The sequence below is a fragment of the Monodon monoceros genome, unplaced genomic scaffold (assembly GCF_005190385.1).
Source record: "Monodon monoceros isolate NGI ecotype Baffin Bay Population unplaced genomic scaffold, NGI_Narwhal_1 Super_Scaffold_4, whole genome shotgun sequence".
Classification (NCBI taxonomy): domain Eukaryota; kingdom Metazoa; phylum Chordata; class Mammalia; order Artiodactyla; family Monodontidae; genus Monodon; species Monodon monoceros.
Window position 1 is genome coordinate 55477849 of NW_021703781.1, and position 18203 is coordinate 55496051.

The 18203-nt window shown below is 39.4% G+C and overlaps 1 protein-coding gene across 9 annotated transcripts in view; it reads left to right on the top strand.

The window, feature by feature from the left end:
- The window catches only part of BTRC (beta-transducin repeat containing E3 ubiquitin protein ligase), a 182111-nt gene that overhangs the window by 32634 nt on the left and 131274 nt on the right, over positions 1–18203 (top strand). For 3 of the 9 annotated variants that reach the window (XM_029245094.1, XM_029245095.1, XM_029245098.1), the window contains exon 1: positions 9856–10155. The exons of 4 other annotated variants lie outside the window; for them this stretch is intronic. In XM_029245094.1, the coding sequence (XP_029100927.1) occupies positions 10102–10155 (54 nt within the window). In that variant the 5' untranslated portion in view covers positions 9856–10101. Of the gene's footprint in view, positions 1–9855; positions 10156–18203 lie in introns of those variants that run through there. 2 more of the 9 variants (XR_003797006.1, XR_003797005.1) reach the window with 1 other exon arrangement.

Here is an 18203-nt window from a genome sequence, read left to right on the forward strand (position 1 = left end):
AGGAAAAGTACCATTTTGAAGTATTCAGTTCGCCTGGCTTGTGGACTTCACTTTGCTTATATTGGGGACACTAGTTTATTCATGAGATAACGGTTTTTGGTCCTTTTAAATACTCAATTATATATCTGAACGAACTCTTTGACCAGCGCAGTAGTATCAAAAGTAAAGCTAAAAGCAGGTTCTTCCCCCACTCTCCTCCTCTCTACAAACACACAGAGATCACAGACTCACTAATTATGAGTAGAGCATAACTACTTATCTTAGGAACAGAGAAGAGAAATAAGGAAGGCCCTAACCTGGAGAGAGTAAGGGTTAAAATTCTTACCACTTTGGACAGGATATAGCACACTCTTGAGAAGAGTTGGTAGGGGCATGTCCCAGTAGCCTGCAAGTCCCTATGCAGTGCGTGGCTAGACATTAGGGCAGGAATAGCAATTCCACCAGTGAGTTCCAGCAGGTGTGATAGCAATAGCATAGATCTGAATGCGTGTCTGTTCGCAGCAGACTGCCCTGGTGATGAGGCCAGAGCCTGTCTTTTGAGAGGTATTCTGGATGAGTCGTGGCTGTTACCAAGAATGCCAAGCCACACATGCACAGATAATTCACCAATCCTATCAAAGTGCATCACAAAAATCCAGTCTTGAGACTCCAATTTCAACAGCATTAGCACCTAAATTCACATTATTGCACTATAATAGAATTACATCATTTTGCTTATAGCCTAGGACCTACTGGCTTCAGCTAATTTATTAAGTCATTGCAAGGTAACAGTTACTTGGGAGTTTAAGCCTTAGAAAGGATTTTCTTGAGGTTCCCTACCAGTACTATGGAAAGAAGAAAGCAGGGTTAGAGAGAGATGGGCTTTTGTGTACGATTTTAGCCCAGTTTGTTGGTTTCATTTTCATGTGAGAGTCTATCCAGGTTGCCCAGGATTGGAATCCATTTGGTGCTAGTTTCTCTCCTTTTCTGTCAGTACCCTCTGTGCTGCCATTCCCCTTCTCTCAACCAATCCTTTAAGTAGTGTAACTACCCATTTGCTCTAGCTACCTTTTTTTTTTTTTTTTTTTAATTATCATTGTTTTGGAGTTCTCATTTTCTTGTATGGAAAAGATTCTGAAGAAAAGATCTTGGACTTCCCTGGTGGTGCAGTGGTTAAGAATCCGCTGTCAGGGTTCATTCAGCCTTGGTCTGGGAAGATCCCACATGCTGTGGAGCAACTAAGCCCATACGCCACAACTACTGAGCCTGCGCTCTAGAGCCTGCAAGCCACAACTACTGAGCCCCCATGCCGCAACTACTGGAGCCCGCATGCCTAGAGCCCATGCTCCACAACAAGAGAAGCCACCCTGGTGAGAAGCCCTCGCACCGCAACGAAGAGTAGCCCCTGCTTGCCATAACTAGAGAAAGCCCACGCGTAGCAATGAAGACCCAACTCAGCCAAAACTAAATAAATAAATTAATTAATTAAAAAAAAAACAAAAACAGTTCTTGATCCAGTCATTATTTTTGCTGTTTACATTTGCCAACCCTCTCCTCTTTAGTCTTTAAAAAAAACTGGCTAAAAACCAAATTGTTAAATTGTTATTTCAGAGGTTGGAAGAGTGGTGGAACTTTTCTTTAAAAAATGAACTTAAGAAAATGATCCTGCTATGATCCTCAGGTTTGGTTAAATAAATCATCTTTTTCAGTTCACTGCAAACTACAAAATTTATTAAATTATCTCAGCTGTGATTAACATTAAAATGTGTCTTGTTACATTAATATGTGAAAATTAGTTCAATCCTATAAAAATACTACATATTATAAATAATCTTTTAGATGCCTTAGGGAACTAAGGGGGATCTTAGTAACATTAGTAACATTTGCATATTTTCTCCTCAAATAGTAATATTTCCATGTTTTGTTTATAAGCAATAAATATATATACATATTCATGGATATTTATACTATGGGAGAATTTTTTTTTGGGCTGTGCTGCTCGGCTTGCAGGATTTTAGGTCCCCAACCAGGGATCAAACCCGTGCCCTTTGCAGTGGAAACGTGGAGTCCTAACCACTGGACCGCCATAGAATTCCCACTATGGGAGAGATTTTAATGTATCTTGGTCAGCTGATCAAAGGGCTTAAAAGATCTAAATTTAGTGATTTAAGCTATTAAAATAACCTTTTGCATATACGGAGTCCTGTTATAGGAAATACTGGTACAAGAAAGGGTTGTAACAATTGATAGCTGTTGTTTTTTTTAAAAAAAAACACACTTTTATGTACTGACATGATGGTCCTAGTAATGGATATGGCGATCTAGTAGCCAAAATATTTTTAAAAATTTGTGTTGCCGATTTAGAACAATAAATGCTTTTCTTTGATCTTTTCTATAAATAGGAGTTTTTATAAATACCCAATTTATACTATAAAAGAATTTGAAGTGTATGAACTTCTTCAGGATTCTACTACCATGGAAAGCCTTGAATTGAAGGTAAAGATTTTAAAATGGAGTTTACCTAGTATAAAGCCCACTACTTAGAGCTCTGGTATTCCTAACAAATGATGTTGGATTACCACAGCAAAGTATGCAGTATAGAACTGTATTCATTCTTTATTTTTCTACTTGGGACAGGTATTAATGAACAGTTTGCCACAGCTCATAATCATGATGATATTGCTATCTTTTGCTTGGGGAAGTCTGTGTAAAAGTAAGTCACTGCTAATGGTAGATAGTCTTTAGGTTTCAGGTTTCAGGTATCAGGTTTTTAAAAATTTTTTTTTTTTATGATGAAAGTTCCTATCAAATTAACTCTTCCCTCAAAAGATTTTAAAATGGATTTTTTATTACTTAAATAAAATTCTTATGTAAATTTTGTTACTTTCTTCATGGGGAAGTCCAGTGTCCTTAAGAATACAATCCTAAGAGAAAGTTGTTACATATTGGAGAAAGGCAGGATGATTGTGTTGTTATGGCAACTCAAACGGAGAAAATGAAAACAGCACAGATAAGCTGCATCCTGTTGTCATAGCAACCATAGTTGTGAAAATGATTAAAGCTGGTCTAGAAAGGATGTACTGTAGCCTTAGTCAATCAGAAGTATGTAATGTAAGAAAGGACAGGGAGAATTGGTTTTAGACAGAAGTTAAATCCCTCTGGTGCCACAAGTTGCTAGTATCATTGCTTATAGACAGATCTCTGTCCTTTCTAATTATATTTCAACTCAGTTTTATTGCCTCAGATCATAATGGTAGGAAGGAAAGATAAATACAATAACTATATGAAAAGCTTGTGAATAAAGCTTTTTTGGTAGCACATTTAGAAAGAAATTGAAGTCACAAAATTTTAACTGAAAGTGGCTTTAAAAGAACAGTAAAATGTTTTCCTTTTCTCCTCTTTCCCTTCTCTTTTCCCTCATTTCTTACCCAATGCTTTATTTTCATTCTTTTCTATAATCTCTTTTCTGTATCATTTTAGTCTTAAGTGTTGAACTGCAACATAAATGCGTAATGTCATGGCAATTTGTAAAGCATCAAATGAAGCATTGTGACTGCAGATGAACAGATGGGTTTGGTGATAAACGATAAGCATCTTGTAGGTGAAATTTGTTTTAGCTGTATCCTTCAAACTTTCTCTATAATCAAAGCTTCTTAATTATTTTAAATGCCATTATTTCTTTCCCAACTTCTATTTGCCCACCATAGCAAAATATTTCTTCCCAGTGGAGTGGAGACATGTTAGGAATGAAAGCTGTGCTCTTTGTTCAGCATCTGGCTGTTTGCACAGGTTTTTGTGGTAATAGAATCGGAATCTCTGTGTTAGAGTATTGATCTGCTGCTTGGTAGGTACTGTGTAAAAGAAGTATCTCAGTAACAATGTGTTAAAGTGGTTTAAGAGCAGTTTCTATTACAAATGGGGTGGAGGAAGATGGAGTTCTGCGAGACTGGACACATGCTATAAATATCCATAAAACTGAGGGGTTGATCTAAAAACTGTGGTGTTGAAATTCCCATATTTCTTCCACATTTAATTGCAAATAATTGAACACTACCTGAGCATGAGTACATGAATGCCGTTGCCCTTTTGCCTTTTAGTAGAGGTTTTTATATTTAATGTTCTTGTGTTGTAGTTGGAAACTGTGGTGTGAATGTAAGTCAGTTATGAGAGATAGTATCGACTGACCATAAAAACAGTGTTTTAAAGTAATCCATTGAATACTTTCAGTCAAAATCCAAATATTAATGTTGACTTGCTTAAATATAAGTTAATTTTCATAAATAGGCTCTTTAAACAATGCTTGATTCTGCCTGACTAGAATCTGTCCTTTGGTATAGGCATAGGGAAGAAAGTTCTTACGCGCAGGCTCAGCGGCCATGGCTCACAGGCCCAGCTGCTCTGCGGCATGTGGGATCCTCGCGGACCGGGGCACGAACCCGTGTCCCCTGCACCGGCAGGCGGACTCCCAACCACTGCGCCACCAGGGAAGCCCAGAAACTTCTTTTTAAAAAAGAGAAGATGGGGAAAGAGAAGAGAGAACTAGAGTTTTTTTGTTTGTTTTGAAAGATTTGTAAAATACTCGTCCCTTTTTTTTTTTGCGGTATGCGGGCCTCTCACTGTTGTGGCCTCTCCCGTTGCGGAGCACCGGCTCCGGACGCACAGGCTCCGTGGCCATGGCTCACGGGCCCAGCTGCTCCGCGGCATGTGGGATCTTCCCGGACCGGGGCACGAACCCGTGTCCCCTGCATCGGCAGGCGGACTCTCAACCACTGCGCCACCAGGGAAGCCCTACTCATCCCCTTTATGCTGTTATTTAGTAGTAGTAGGTCATATGTGACTCATGTGACTTAGATCAGACAGCTTAGGCTAGTAAATGGTTCAGATACCCAGCAAACACGTCAAAGATTCCTTCAACAAGTTAGCTAACATTTTGTAAAGGAGTTAGAAAATGAAAGCCTACCATATGTGCCTGTATACTGTTATGCCTAGATATTGTAGCGCACTGGGATATAACAATGCATGAATTTGAATCTCCCTTTCTCTTAGCTTATCTTGGAACAGAAATTTTTGAGGCTAGTTTGTAAATCTGTAAAAACGTTTTATATTAGAATCTGATGTGCTGATTTTAAGATTGGTGTCTAAAAGTGGACAGTGTCATCATCACATCAAATGTCAATGTGCATTTGAGATTTACTAGTTTGCATCTTGGCTTGTGCTAAGTTAGATTGTAAGATCAGGTAGTTAATTTTCTTGGAAGAAAAAGAAAATTAGCTATACTCATCACTCCCCAGTTCACAATTTCTTGTCACATTTCACTTGCTCCAGAAATATTAGTTTTGGAACCTTCTTGTGAATATGTAACTCTTAATACTGATGTCCTGAGAGAAAGGGGAAGAATTTCTTATCTAACCTAAATAATAACCACACCATCACAGAATATGTCCTCACAAACGCATCAAGCAATCAGATAGCCAGTAAACCTATTCTGCTAAATTCCATAAACTGAATGGGGAGGGTAGATTATGTTCATTTTTGTTTCTTACTAGGGAACGTGACACCTGATCTTTGAAATGGTTATTTATTTCATATATTGTAGCTGCCAGTCAGCCAGCCATTTGCAAATAGTGAAATAAACACACTGCTGGAAAGGAGTTTCTTCTCTATGGGTCTGTGGTGCCCAGGAAGTCAGATGTAATGTGGTTCCATTTATTTTTGTAGGCATTTATTCTCTTTCTAATGAGCAAGTAGTTTTCTTTTCTCTATTCCTACACAAAAGTTAAATAAAGGAGTACCCAAGGAGGGCTGGGATACTTGGTTTGTAGTAGTTGAAATACCGTTTGATATCAGGGGATCTTTTCATAAAGAGAGTTTCCCTCTCAGTTAAGAAGAAAACTCCAGAGAGCACTCCCTTTTGATCTCATTGTTAGAGCAAACATATCTGTAGAGAGGGGGATGTTCCAGAAGTCCAGTGTGAGGATTTGTCTCATCATCCTCCACCTCCCAATCAAAGGATTTTACTCTGTGGCTTCTTTTGCTCTTTTTGCCTGTGAAGTGAGGGATAAGAGCTAATTGCTCATATGGCAGCCAGCCTGCCTTAATATGTGGATTATTAACATGATACTGTCCTCTGTTGAGTCATAGCAACTGCTGTGAACAAATGTGTAAATCCATACTGGAAAAAAAGTGTTGCAAATGCCTTTCATCAAAATGGAAGACTGCTTCAACTTCTGTTTACTCCTCTAGTTGCAATCAAGCTTTCTTTTTCTTTTTCCTCTCTTTTCCCTTTCTCCCCTCCCTCTCTCTTTCAGAAATACATAAAGCCTAAAATCCTCCCAATGAGTACTGTGATCATTTGAAGCTTGTGTATAGGCCAACCCCATATCATCAAAAATCGTTGTGTAACCCCATGATTCCCAGGCCTCAGCTGGTGGCCTAGTTATTTCAAACAATATTTAATGCAATAAATTCTAGTGCAATAAAAGAATTTGGACAGTCCCTTAGAGCTTATTGCAGTGGAATTTGACTTGATTTTAATAAAATGAAATGCCAGTATAACCAAATAATTTCTTTGTGGCATGATTTAAAAGGCCTTTAAGTACAGGTATAGGAGATTGAGTTTGTAAAACCTAATCTGAATAATTGCAGTTTTATTCTTACCGAGTAAATGACTTCAAAAATATAGGAATTCTCCTTACTTAGCATAAGGTGATTTTTAATAATTAGCAAAAGAAATGTAAGTGAACAACCTTACTTTTTGTACTGTTATGGGGAGAATAAAGATACCACCTGGCTGTATGCATAAATTTGTTTACTAAGTTGGTTGATTACTGTAGATGGGTCTTAAAAATGACTTTTTGGTACAGAAAACATGTGGCATCTAGGTATTATGATGCCATGCTGCCTGCTAATGTTGAATATTTTGTGTGATTTTTTTTTTAAAGAAAATTGTTCTTACTCATTCAAATTCAACAGTCTTACAGTAAAGTCAGCCATAGACCAAATATTCAGGACTTATGTTGATACAAGTGAAAGAAAAATACAACACAAGTATTTGGTAATTAAGAAAACCAGAATGTCAATGTTAGAAAAATTTGGTCATAGTCTTGTACTCTGGAGTCCTTATCTTAAGCCAATAACTTTTAAGATCTTTTGTTTTCTGTACTGAAACAGAATAGTGAAAATGTTTTTATAGAAAGTTATGAAAAAGAAGTATGTATTAATTTGCTTTGGGTCGTTCTAATCTCTCTGGTAAATTCATAATTAGGAAGGCCTTTTTAAGACTGTGTTCTAGTCTCACAGGTACACAGCTTCTCCATATCTGGTAAATTTAAATTCATATGTGAGGAGGTTATGTTTTTTTAAAGCATATTATTTACACAATTCACTGGAATGGCTCCTTTGGAAGTTGGGTGGCTCTCTTATGTAATTATGTACTTAGTAACTCTGCGTTACACAGCAGTAGGAATTCAAGTAAGAATAATTTACTACTTATGCATAGTTATTAGAATGTTAAAGCATTTGTGCAAAATTCTAGTTTATCAGAGTGTTATATTTGACTAATTGCATACTTAATAAATAATAATGAATAAAATTTTAGAAAGCAACCAGGTTTGAATCCTAACAGTTCTAAATAAGCATCAGGAGCTGCTTCCTCCTCTCCCCCTTCACCTTATTGTTTAAAGGGATTTCCATCCCTTTAGGCCAGATTTTGTAGCGAAACTAGTAATTACTGTTAAAAAAATCCATATTAGATGTGTTAAAGATAGACTTAAATCATAGAATTATGGAATTTTATTGCTGCAAGATGTTGTTAGAAATATTTTAATCTACTCTATTTTACCAGTGGAGAAGCTGAGGCACATGGAAATTAAGTGAAACTGCTCAAGATCTTACAGTTGGTTTGAGTACAAGTCTGCACCTTGTCCTGGATTAGTGTCTTAACTCCTGGATTAGTGTCACACCTATTCTCAGTTGTTATGATAATTCAACAGTTCACTTCACCAGGGATTTCTTGAACACTTCTGCTGGACTAGGCATCCAAAGATTATAAGAAAAGTGTGAGTTTATATGGGCTAACAATAATGATATCAAACTAGTAATATTTAAATTCTAATTTATCTAGTGTTTTTCAATGTTTATAAATGTTATAAATGTTTAAAGTTGGCTGAGCCTTTAAATCTAAATTTTCTACTAGATTATAATTTCCTTTAAGGCAGGGACTCACTTGCTTTTCATAACATTAATCCAGTTTCATTTTGGAATGCTTAAATTAAAAAAAATTTTTTTTTGAGCATTGATGACATTGTTGGAGTAAGTGTAGCTTCCCATGGTATCTACTCTGGGGATAATACTCATTTCAGAATTACACTTTTTTCTTAATTGAATACTTGTGATTTCAAGTTAAAAATTGTTTCATTTCCGCCTTAAGCAAGAAGGAGCACCTATTTTAAGGGTACAGAGATAGCTCATGGAACTAAAGGGGAAGATGTCAGGCACCACAAAGACATGGAGCCAGGCATTGGAACACCTTTAGTGCTCAAGGCAGCCACCTTGTATACCTGGGATAAATCCCACTTGGTCATGTTTTATAATCCTTTTTATATGTTGCTGGGTTTTATTTGCTAGTATTTAGTTTAGGACTTTTGCTTATATATTCATGAGGAATATTGGTCTGCTAATCTCCATTCTGCTACTGAGACTGTCCAATGAGTTTAAAAATTTCAGTTATTTTCAGTTCTTATATTTCCGCTTGGTTCTTATATATATCCGTTATTTCTTTGCTAATACTTTCTATCTTTCCATTTCTTTCAAGAATGTTTGCCCTGAGTTATTGGAACGTTTTTATACTATTTACTTTATTTTTAAATAATTAAATAAATTTATTTATTTTTGGCTGCGTTGGGTCTTCATTGCTGCATGCGGGCTTTCTCTAGTTGTGATGAGCGGGGGCTACTCTTTGTTGCAGTGTGCGTGCTTCTCATTGTGGTGGCTTCACTTGTTGCGGAGCGCAGCCTCTAGGCACGTGGGCTTCAGTAGTGGCTCTCGGGCTCTAGAGTGCAGGCTCACTAGTTGTGGTGCATGGGCTTAGTTGCTCCGAGGCATGTAGGATCTTCCTGGACTAGGGCTCGAACCCATGTCTGCTGCATTGGCAGGTGGATTCTTAACCACTGCACCATCAGGGAAGTCCTGGATTATTTATTTTTTGTATTCCATTTTATCTCCTCTGTTGGCTTAATAGGTACTTTTGTTTTGTTTTAGTGGTTGCTCTAGAGAGTACAATATGCATTTAGAAATATTTAGAGGGAAATCCCTGGCAGTTCAGTGGTTAGGACTCGGTGCTTTCACTGCCAGGGCCCAGGTTTGATCCCTGGTCAAGGAACTAAGATCCCGCAAGTTGCATGGCATGGCCAAAATAAAAATTATTGAGGTGAAATTCACATAACGTAAAATTAACCGTTTAAAGCAAACAGTATAGTGTCGTTTAGTACATTCACAATGTTATGCAATCATCACCTCTATCTAGTTCCAAAACGTTTCCGTCAATCCAAGTAAAACTTATTCATTAAGCAGTTTCTGTCCATTTCCCCCTTCCTCCAGGCCCTGGCAATCACTAATCTGCATTCACCTATTCGGGATATTTTATATAAATGGAATCATACAATATGTGATCTTTTGTATATAGCTTCTTTTAATTAGCACAATGTTTTTGAGGTTCACCTTGTATCAGTACTTCATTTTTATGGCTGAATAATATCCCATTGTGTGTATATACCACAATTCATTTATCTGTTCATTTGTTGGTGAACGTATAGGCTGTTTCTGCCTTTTGGTTATTGTGAATAAGGTTGCTGTGAACATGTCTGTACATATAATTGTTTGAGTATTTTCACTTCTTTGGGGAATATACCCAGGAGTGGAACTGCTAGAAGTGGTCACATGGTAATTCTATATTTAACTTTTTGAGGAACTGCCAAGCTGCTTTCTACAGTGGCTGAACTTTTCATATTCCCACTAGCAGTGTATGAGGGTTTCAGTTTCTCCACATCCTCACCATAACTTGTTATTTTCTGGTCTTGTTTTTAATTGTAGCTTCAAAAGCTTTTGAGACTGGGTAGGACTTCGATGATAAAGATACTTCCAGTCTATCTGGATCTCCTGGCGTGCTTTTTTCCTGAGGTATCTAGATAGCTCTGGGGTTTTTTTTGTTTTTGTTTTCTGTTGCCATCCTAGCGGGTGTGAAGGGCATCTCATGGTTTTGACTTTTATTTTCCTAATGACTAATGATGTTGAGTCAATGTTTTTTTTTTTGTCAATTTGTGTATTTTCTTTGGAGAAATGTCTATTCAAGTCCTTTGTCTTTTTTTTTTTTTTTGCAGTACGTGGGCCTCTCACTGTTGTGGCCTCTCCTGTTGCGTAGCGCAGGCTCCAGACGTGCAGGCTCAGCGGCCATGGCTCATGGGCCCAGCTGCTTCACGGCATGTGAAATCTTCCCGGACCGGGGCACGAACCAGTGTCCCCTGCACCAGCAGGCGGACTCTCAACCACTGCGCCACCAGGGAAGCCCTAAAATTTTTTTTAAATGAGAAAGATTTAAAGATATTTACCCACATATTTGTATTTCTGGAACTTTTAATATTTTTGTGTGGGGGACTTCCCTGGTGGTGCAGTGGATAAGACTCTGCTCTCCCACTGCAGGGGGCCCAGGTTTGATCCCTCGTCAGGGAACTAGATCCCACATGCATGCAGCAACTAAGAGTTTGCATGCCACAACTAAGGAGCTGGCGAGCTGCAACTAAGGAGCCTGTCTGCCACAACTAAGACCCGGTGCAACCAAATAAATAAATATTAAAAAAAATTTTTTGTGTGGATTGTATCTGTTATTTCCAAATATATTTGGAAAATATATGCTTTCTCCCCACTCACTCTCCTGGTTTTCTTAATGGGATACCAAATTATACATTTGTTGGACCACTTGCTTATTTCTCATGGGTCACTGAGGCATGATTCAATTTTTTCCAGTCCTTTTTCTCGTAGTGCATTATTTTGCATATTGCTATTTCTTCAGATTTACTGATCTATTCTTCTACATTGTTGTAGTTAGCTGTTAATCCCGTCTCATGAAATTACTATTTCAGACATTGTATTTTCCTTTTCTGGAAGTTTTATTTCATTCCTTTTTTGTATCCTACGATTCTAGAATCATAGAATAGCTGTTGTTAGACTAGCTATTGTTAGAATAGCTATTTTAATGTTTTGGCCTGCTAATTTCATTTTTTTTAATTTTAAAAAAATTAAAATTTTTTTTTATTTATTTATTTTTGGCTGCATTGGGTCTTTGTTGCTGTGCGCAGGCTTTCTCTAGTTTCAGTGAGCGGGGGCTACTCTTTTTTTTTCCGCAGGCAGAAATGAGTTTATTGCATTAGAAAAAATACCAAAGAAAAGCAGCAAACACCTCCGTACTCCAAACAATTATTAGTTTGACTTCAAGGGCGAAAAGGAATCTCAAAGGTACAAACTTTATTTCTGGGAGGGGGTGACAGTCTCATCCCTCCTCCTCCTTCCTTGTTCCTTTAAACCAATGGACCTCGATAGAGGTGTCCACCTGTGTGATATAATCACACACGTCTTTCTCATCCTGCTTGCCTGCGCACACCCGTGTAGAGCTAGCTGGTCACAGTGAGCAGGCTCCTGAGGTTCTGGGATAGACAGAGAAATGTGAGGATGGGGCTGGGGGGGTTCCTAGCCTGAGACCAGGTTTCCAGTTAGTGATGGTGGGACTAGGGTCGGGGAGGGAGGGCTTGCCTTCCTGCAGAGCTGAGAAGACGGCTTATTGATCCCTCCTTCTTGCGGGGGGCTACTCTTCATTGTGGTGAGCAGGCTTCTCATTGTGGCGGCTTCTCTTGTTGCGGAGCACGGGCTCTAGGTGTGCAGGCTTCAGTAGTTGTGGCACGCCGGCTCAGTAGTTGTGGCTCATGGGCTCTAGAGCGCAGGCTCAGTAGTTGTGGTGCACGGGCTTAGTTGGTCCGCGGCATGTGGGATCTTCCCGGACCAGGGCTTGAACCCATGTCCCCTGCGTTGGCAGGTGGGTTCTTAACCACTGCGCTACCAGGGAAGCCCGGCCTGCTAATTTCATTATCTCTGTCATTTCTGGATCTGTTTCTATTGACTGATATTCCTCCTGATTATGGGACACATTTTAATGCTTCTTGTCTCATCTAGTAATTTTATTTTACTTATTATTTTTTATTTGTGTGTGTGTGTGTGGTACGTGGGCCTCTCACTGGTGTGGCCTCTCCCGTTGCGGAGCACAGGCTCTGGAGGCGCAGGCCCAGCAGCCATGGCTCACAGGCCTAGCCACTCTGCGGCATGTGGGATCTTCCCAGACCGGGGCACGAACCCGTGTCCCCTGCATCAGCAGGCGGACTCTCAACCACTGTGCCACCAGGGAAGCCCTATTTTATTTTTATTATTATTATTTTTTGGCCACGCTGTGAGGCTTGAAGGATCTTAGTTCCCCAGCCAGGGATTGAACCCAGACCCATGGTGGAAACACCCGAGTCCTACCCATTGGACCGCCAGGGAATTCCCTCATCTAGTAATTTTAGATTAGACATTATGAATGCTACATGATTCAGTGTTTGTATTTTGTTGTCTTTTTAAAAGAATGTGTTGAGTTTATTTTGGCCAGTAGTTAAGCTTCTTGCAGTTTGATGCTGCTGTGACTTGATTTTAAGCTTTATTAGGATAGGTTTAGTGTAACCTTTATACTAGTGTAGTTTATCCCTACAAGTGAGGTGTGAGCTTTCTGGGGCTCCTACTCAATGTCCCACATGTTCAGTTAGGCTTCTGCAATCTGGCTGGTCAGAACAGAAAAGTTCCCCAGCTCTGTGTGGGTTCTAGGAGCTGTTGAGCTTATAGCTCCTTCATGGTTTTTTGCCTGGCCTTATGGAGTTTCACCTTATGCAGACAGGACTTAGTGTTTAGGAATAGACCTTTTAAGGAGTCCCCTGTTCAGTTATCTAGAGCTTTTTTCTGCATAATTCTTTCTCCAATACTCTGACTCACCAATTCTAGTCTATTTAGCCTCCTCACATTCTGTTCTCTGTTTCCTCAATAAATGGTCCTATTTTGTTCTTCTTGGAGTCCCCTTTCTCATGCCACAGACTAGAAAGTGCTTTGAGGTTTAAGACTTGGACAGTTTTAAGGATCACCTCATTTATTTCCTGTCTTTCAGAGATTACAGTCTGGTACTGCCTGTTGTCCAATGTTTTCAAATATACGTTTCACGTATTTTGTCCCTTTTTCTTTCAGTCTATGATGGGAGGGTAAGTTTGATACCAGCTACTTCCTTATTGTAGTAGCTGAGGTCTAATGTTCTTTTACTTAGAGTTTCTATTTTATTTAAATTGAATGTACTGGAAGTCCTCACTTTGCATGGTTCTGATATGCACAAATTTCAGTTACTACAATTTAGTTAAATAACACCAGTGGGTACCCCAAAACATGGTTCAAATTTCAGTTATCAGAGTTTATTAACTGTAATTTTTGTAAAGTGCAAACTTCCTTGCTAGCTCTCCAGTCCACAGATCACTATGTGGAAAACAGATGCACATCATGATCAGTCAGTCTATTTCAGTCTGTTGATTAGTCACATACATACTGCACAGTGTGCACTTGTGGGCATGCCTGACCTGGGTCCTCTTTAAGATCTCCTACAAGGCTATAATGAAGGTACTGGCCAGGGCTGAGGTCTCATTTGAAGGCTTGACTGGGGAAAGATCCACTTCAAGTTTACGTGGTTTTTGGCAGAATTCCTTTCCTCAGGGGTTATTGGAGACTCAGTTCCTAGCTGACTGTTGACTGGAGGCCACCCTCATTTCTTGCCATGTGAAACTCTCCAGTATGACTACTTGCTTCATCAAAGCATGCAAGCCAAGAAGGCAGTAGAGTCTATTAGCAAGATAGAAGTTTCAATCTTATATAGCCTAGAAGCAAGGTATTAGGCTATCCCACACTCAAGGGGACAGGATTACTTACAAGTGTTATGAATATCAGGAGGTGGGGATGACTAGGGGGCATGTTAGAGTTTGACTGCCAGTATTATAATCCATTATCATCATTATTTATTCTGATGTTCAATTTGTCGCAGAATTAGCCTGTGAGAACCTTTTGCACTGGCCCCTGTATCATCTTGCCATGTCTTCACCATTTTTGAGTACCACAAGATGATACTCTGAGGTCATCTTAAACTTTACTTGCCCAAGTCCTGGAATTAGCCATGTTCTAAGGAGCTCTGGTTCCTTTTAGTGGAGAGTGATATTTGGAATCATTAACTGTACTCATTGCTATTAAGGTGTTACTGTTACCAGACCCTCCCAGTTGATAGAGCCAGGGGGTGTGTTTGTGTATGTATGTGTACACACACATATACATACATCACTTACCTAGAAGTTGTCTGTCTCTGTTATGAAGCTTTGCATTCATAACATCTTCAATTGTAGTTCAGCAGCATAGTATTCACTCTGGCTTTCTTCCTTTCTATATTTGTAACTCTTCTCTGATGAGGATCCTTGCTCTTATTATCCTCAATATTTGATCTACCCCCCTAATTTTTTAAAAAATAAATTTATTTATTTTATTTATTTATTTTTGGCTGCGTTTGGTCTTTGTTGCTGTGTGCGGGCTTTCTCTAGTTGTGGCAAGTGGGGGCTACTCTTCGTTGCGGTGTGCAGGCTTCTCATTGCAGTGGCTTCTCATTGCAGAGCATGAGCTCTAGGCATGCGGGCTTCAGAAGTTGTGTCACGTGGGCTCAATATTTGTGTCTCATGGGCTCTAGATCACAGTCTCAGTAGTTTTGGCACACGGGCTTAGTTGCTCCATGGCATGTGGGATCTTCCCAGACCAGGGCTCAAACCCGTGTCCCCTGCATTGGCAGGCGGATTCTTAACCACTGTACCACCAGGGAAGCCCTTCCCCACCCCTCATTTGATGGATCTTCCTGTATAACTCATCTCCCATTGCCAACATAGCTCTCGCTCCATTTCCCACCCCATACTCTTTATGAATGCCTTCCTTACCCTTTTGGGATCTATTTGCACTGGGCTAACCCTTCCACCCTTCTCTCCCTACTGAGTCTGAAACTCTTTGCTGGGCCACTGCCCCTCACCCCACTGGGTCTGAATTCAGTGCTGTCCACTATCCCTCCACTCTATGAATGTCTTCTTCTGCCCACTTTGGAAACCCTCACTGCCCTGCCCTTCCCGGTCACATGGACATGCTCATCATCCTGCTCACGGCCACTTCAGTCCCCCATGTAGAAGCTTTCCTCACTCCACTAGGGCTGTTGAACCCCATGCCAGGCCACCCTCTTGTAAAGGTTTTTTTCTGTCACCCTACTTGGGCTCTGAAACTCTATGCCAGGGCTTTTACCCCTCAGGGACACCTTTCTCACACCAGTTGGACTCCAAAAGCCTGTATTGGGCCATCGTTGCCACTTATACCACTCAGTTTGATGCCCACTTAGCTTGTATTCACTTAATGGCTGTTGAAGTTCATTTTTCAGTTAGGAAAGGAGATGAGGGAGAAGAGGAATCGAATTTTATTTTTCATATTAAAAAAAATCTCGCTAGTATTTTTACAGCAAATGCTTTTAACCTAGTGCATTGTAGTTTATACAGAAGCCAGTGTTTCCCACATCTATGTAATGCTTACAGGTTTATACCCATGCTTTCATGCCATATTTTTACTCACATACTAGAGGTTTATTATCATGTTATGTTTATGATTTCTGAGCTTATCTACTCCACCCCCACCCCAACACCCCGAAACCCACAGGTGGTTTTCAATTTACATGTGTCTGTCAGTGCTACCACCATTCTTCCAGTCATTCATTTGAAATCTTGGGTTATTTCTGACTCATCTTTCTTTGTTCCTTTCGTCAGTCAGTAAGTCCTGTTGATCTTTCTCTTTATGTAAGTTTGTCTTCTCTTTGCCCATTACTTTGATGATTAACATGGCCACTTGGGTGGGACTCCTTTTCTTTAGTTTCTGAGTCAGTCCAGTGCCCCTAAACCACCTTTGGCTCCACATTTTTTAATAAATGAACGAACTCCATGTGTGACTTTTTAAGTGCCTTTTTTTTTTTGGCCATACCGTGGCGACGTGCGGAACTTCCCCAAGCAGGGATTGAACTCATGTTCCCTGCAGTGGAAGCACAGAGTCTTAACCACTGGACCACCAGGGAAATCCTTAAGTGCCATTTTTACGTGGTGTTATTCTAGGTAGTCAGATATCTAGTTTGAATCCCATATTTACCACTTGCGTGGTACCCATTCACTTTTGGTAATTTATTTAACCTCTCTGGATCTTTTTTATTTACTAGATTGTTTTACAGGTGAGTAAGATAATGAATTGCGAAAGAGATTTATCCAAAACGCATACCTTTCAGCCTGGTAAGATCAGTCTCAGTAAAATAAACAGTGTTATTTTATCAGTATTCTCACTGTTCTATAAGCAAAAACTGTTTCCTTACTTTTCTTTGATATGTAGCTTTCAATGATCACTTGCTATTAAGAGCACATTTATTGACCATCTACTATGACCACATACTGGAGATTAAAAAAAAAAAGACATGACTCATATCTGAGAAATACATTATGATAGAGGAGGCAAACATATAATTAATTTACATACAGTAACAAGTGCTACAATAAAATTAAAGACTGTGTCTGAACTTTTTAAAAATTAGAAATTTTAACTAAACTTATATAGCAGCTATTGTCTAACACAGTTTAGTATGTTATTGTATTTTTCCTTGTAGTTACTGTTTGTGTTAATTTATCTCCCTCAAATAGAGTGTAAACTACTTGAGAATAGGTCTTTATAGTGGTAAGTGTGGATTTGGGGAGACAAACACATTGTGGTCTTATTTCTGCCACTGACACTTAGTCACTGCAACTTCTCTGAACTTGAGTTTACTCTCCTGTTAAAGTGAAAATACTAATAATTCTTTGACAGGATTGTAATGATTAAGTGAAATAATGTTTTTAAGGATCTAGCACAATGACTGGCAAACAATTTATGCCTGATAAATTTTGTTTCTCCTCTCCTTGTACTCCACTTGTGTCTGTTCTGCTAATGAACACTAAATATTTGATTAATGGATGAATTTATTGATTCAATGATCTGCAGTTCATAATGGCTTCCCAGAACATTTTGAAATGCAAGTGGCATTCATGGAAGCCTGTTCTTGGTAATGATGGCACTTTATATTTTTTCTTTTGTACTTGAAGTTTTTTTCTTTAATATTTATTTATTTGGCTGCACTGGGTCTTAGTTGTGGCATGCAGGATCTTCAGTTGTGGCATGCGGGATCTTTAGTTGCAGCATGCAGTTCTCTTAGTTGCGGCATATGGAATCTAGTTCCCTGATCAGGGATTGAACCCAGGCCCCCTGCATTGGAAGTGTGGAGTCTTAGCCAGTGGAGCACCAGGAAAGTCCCTGTACTTGAAGTTTTTAGATCCCTTATTTTAATTTTACCAAAACCTTGTGCAGTAAGGGTAGGCAGATATGATTATCCTATGTGACAGTGGGAGTTTCATTTTTAAAGTGAGTGAACTAAATTGGGATTCTTCTTTTTAAATTTATTTATTGGCTGCATCAGGTCTTAGTTGTGGCATGGGGGATCCTTCTTTGCGGCACGCAGGCCTCTCTGTAGTTGTGGTGCATGGGCTCAGTTGCCCCACAGCATGTGGGATCTTAGTTCCCTGACCAGGGCTCGAACTGGCGTCCCCTGCATTGCAAGACAGATTCTTAACCACTGGACCACCAGGGAAGTCCCTAAATTGGAATTCTTAAGAGCCAGTCATTGAATTTGTATAGGTAGAGTGTGAATGTATTACATGGCCTGTGGAATACTATAGTTCTCTTGGCCTGAATTTTTTAGTTGATATAGTAGTGAAAAGGGAATTCTTCTATTCTATGGCTTAAGGATACATAAACTCTCAATGCAGCAATCTTTTTATTGTTCATTATTATAGCTTCTTTTACTCTTAGAAGTTGACCAACTGGGACCTGAGTTTAGGAGATTTTGTCTTTCAGCTTTCATATAGTAAATGCTAAGGCCAGCCCTTTGCCTGCAGGGCCTTCTATCAGTGAAGAGGAACTGTGGCTTTTTCCAGGCAGCCAAATAGGGGGAGGAGTCAAGATTTTCAGTGTTCTTTGTG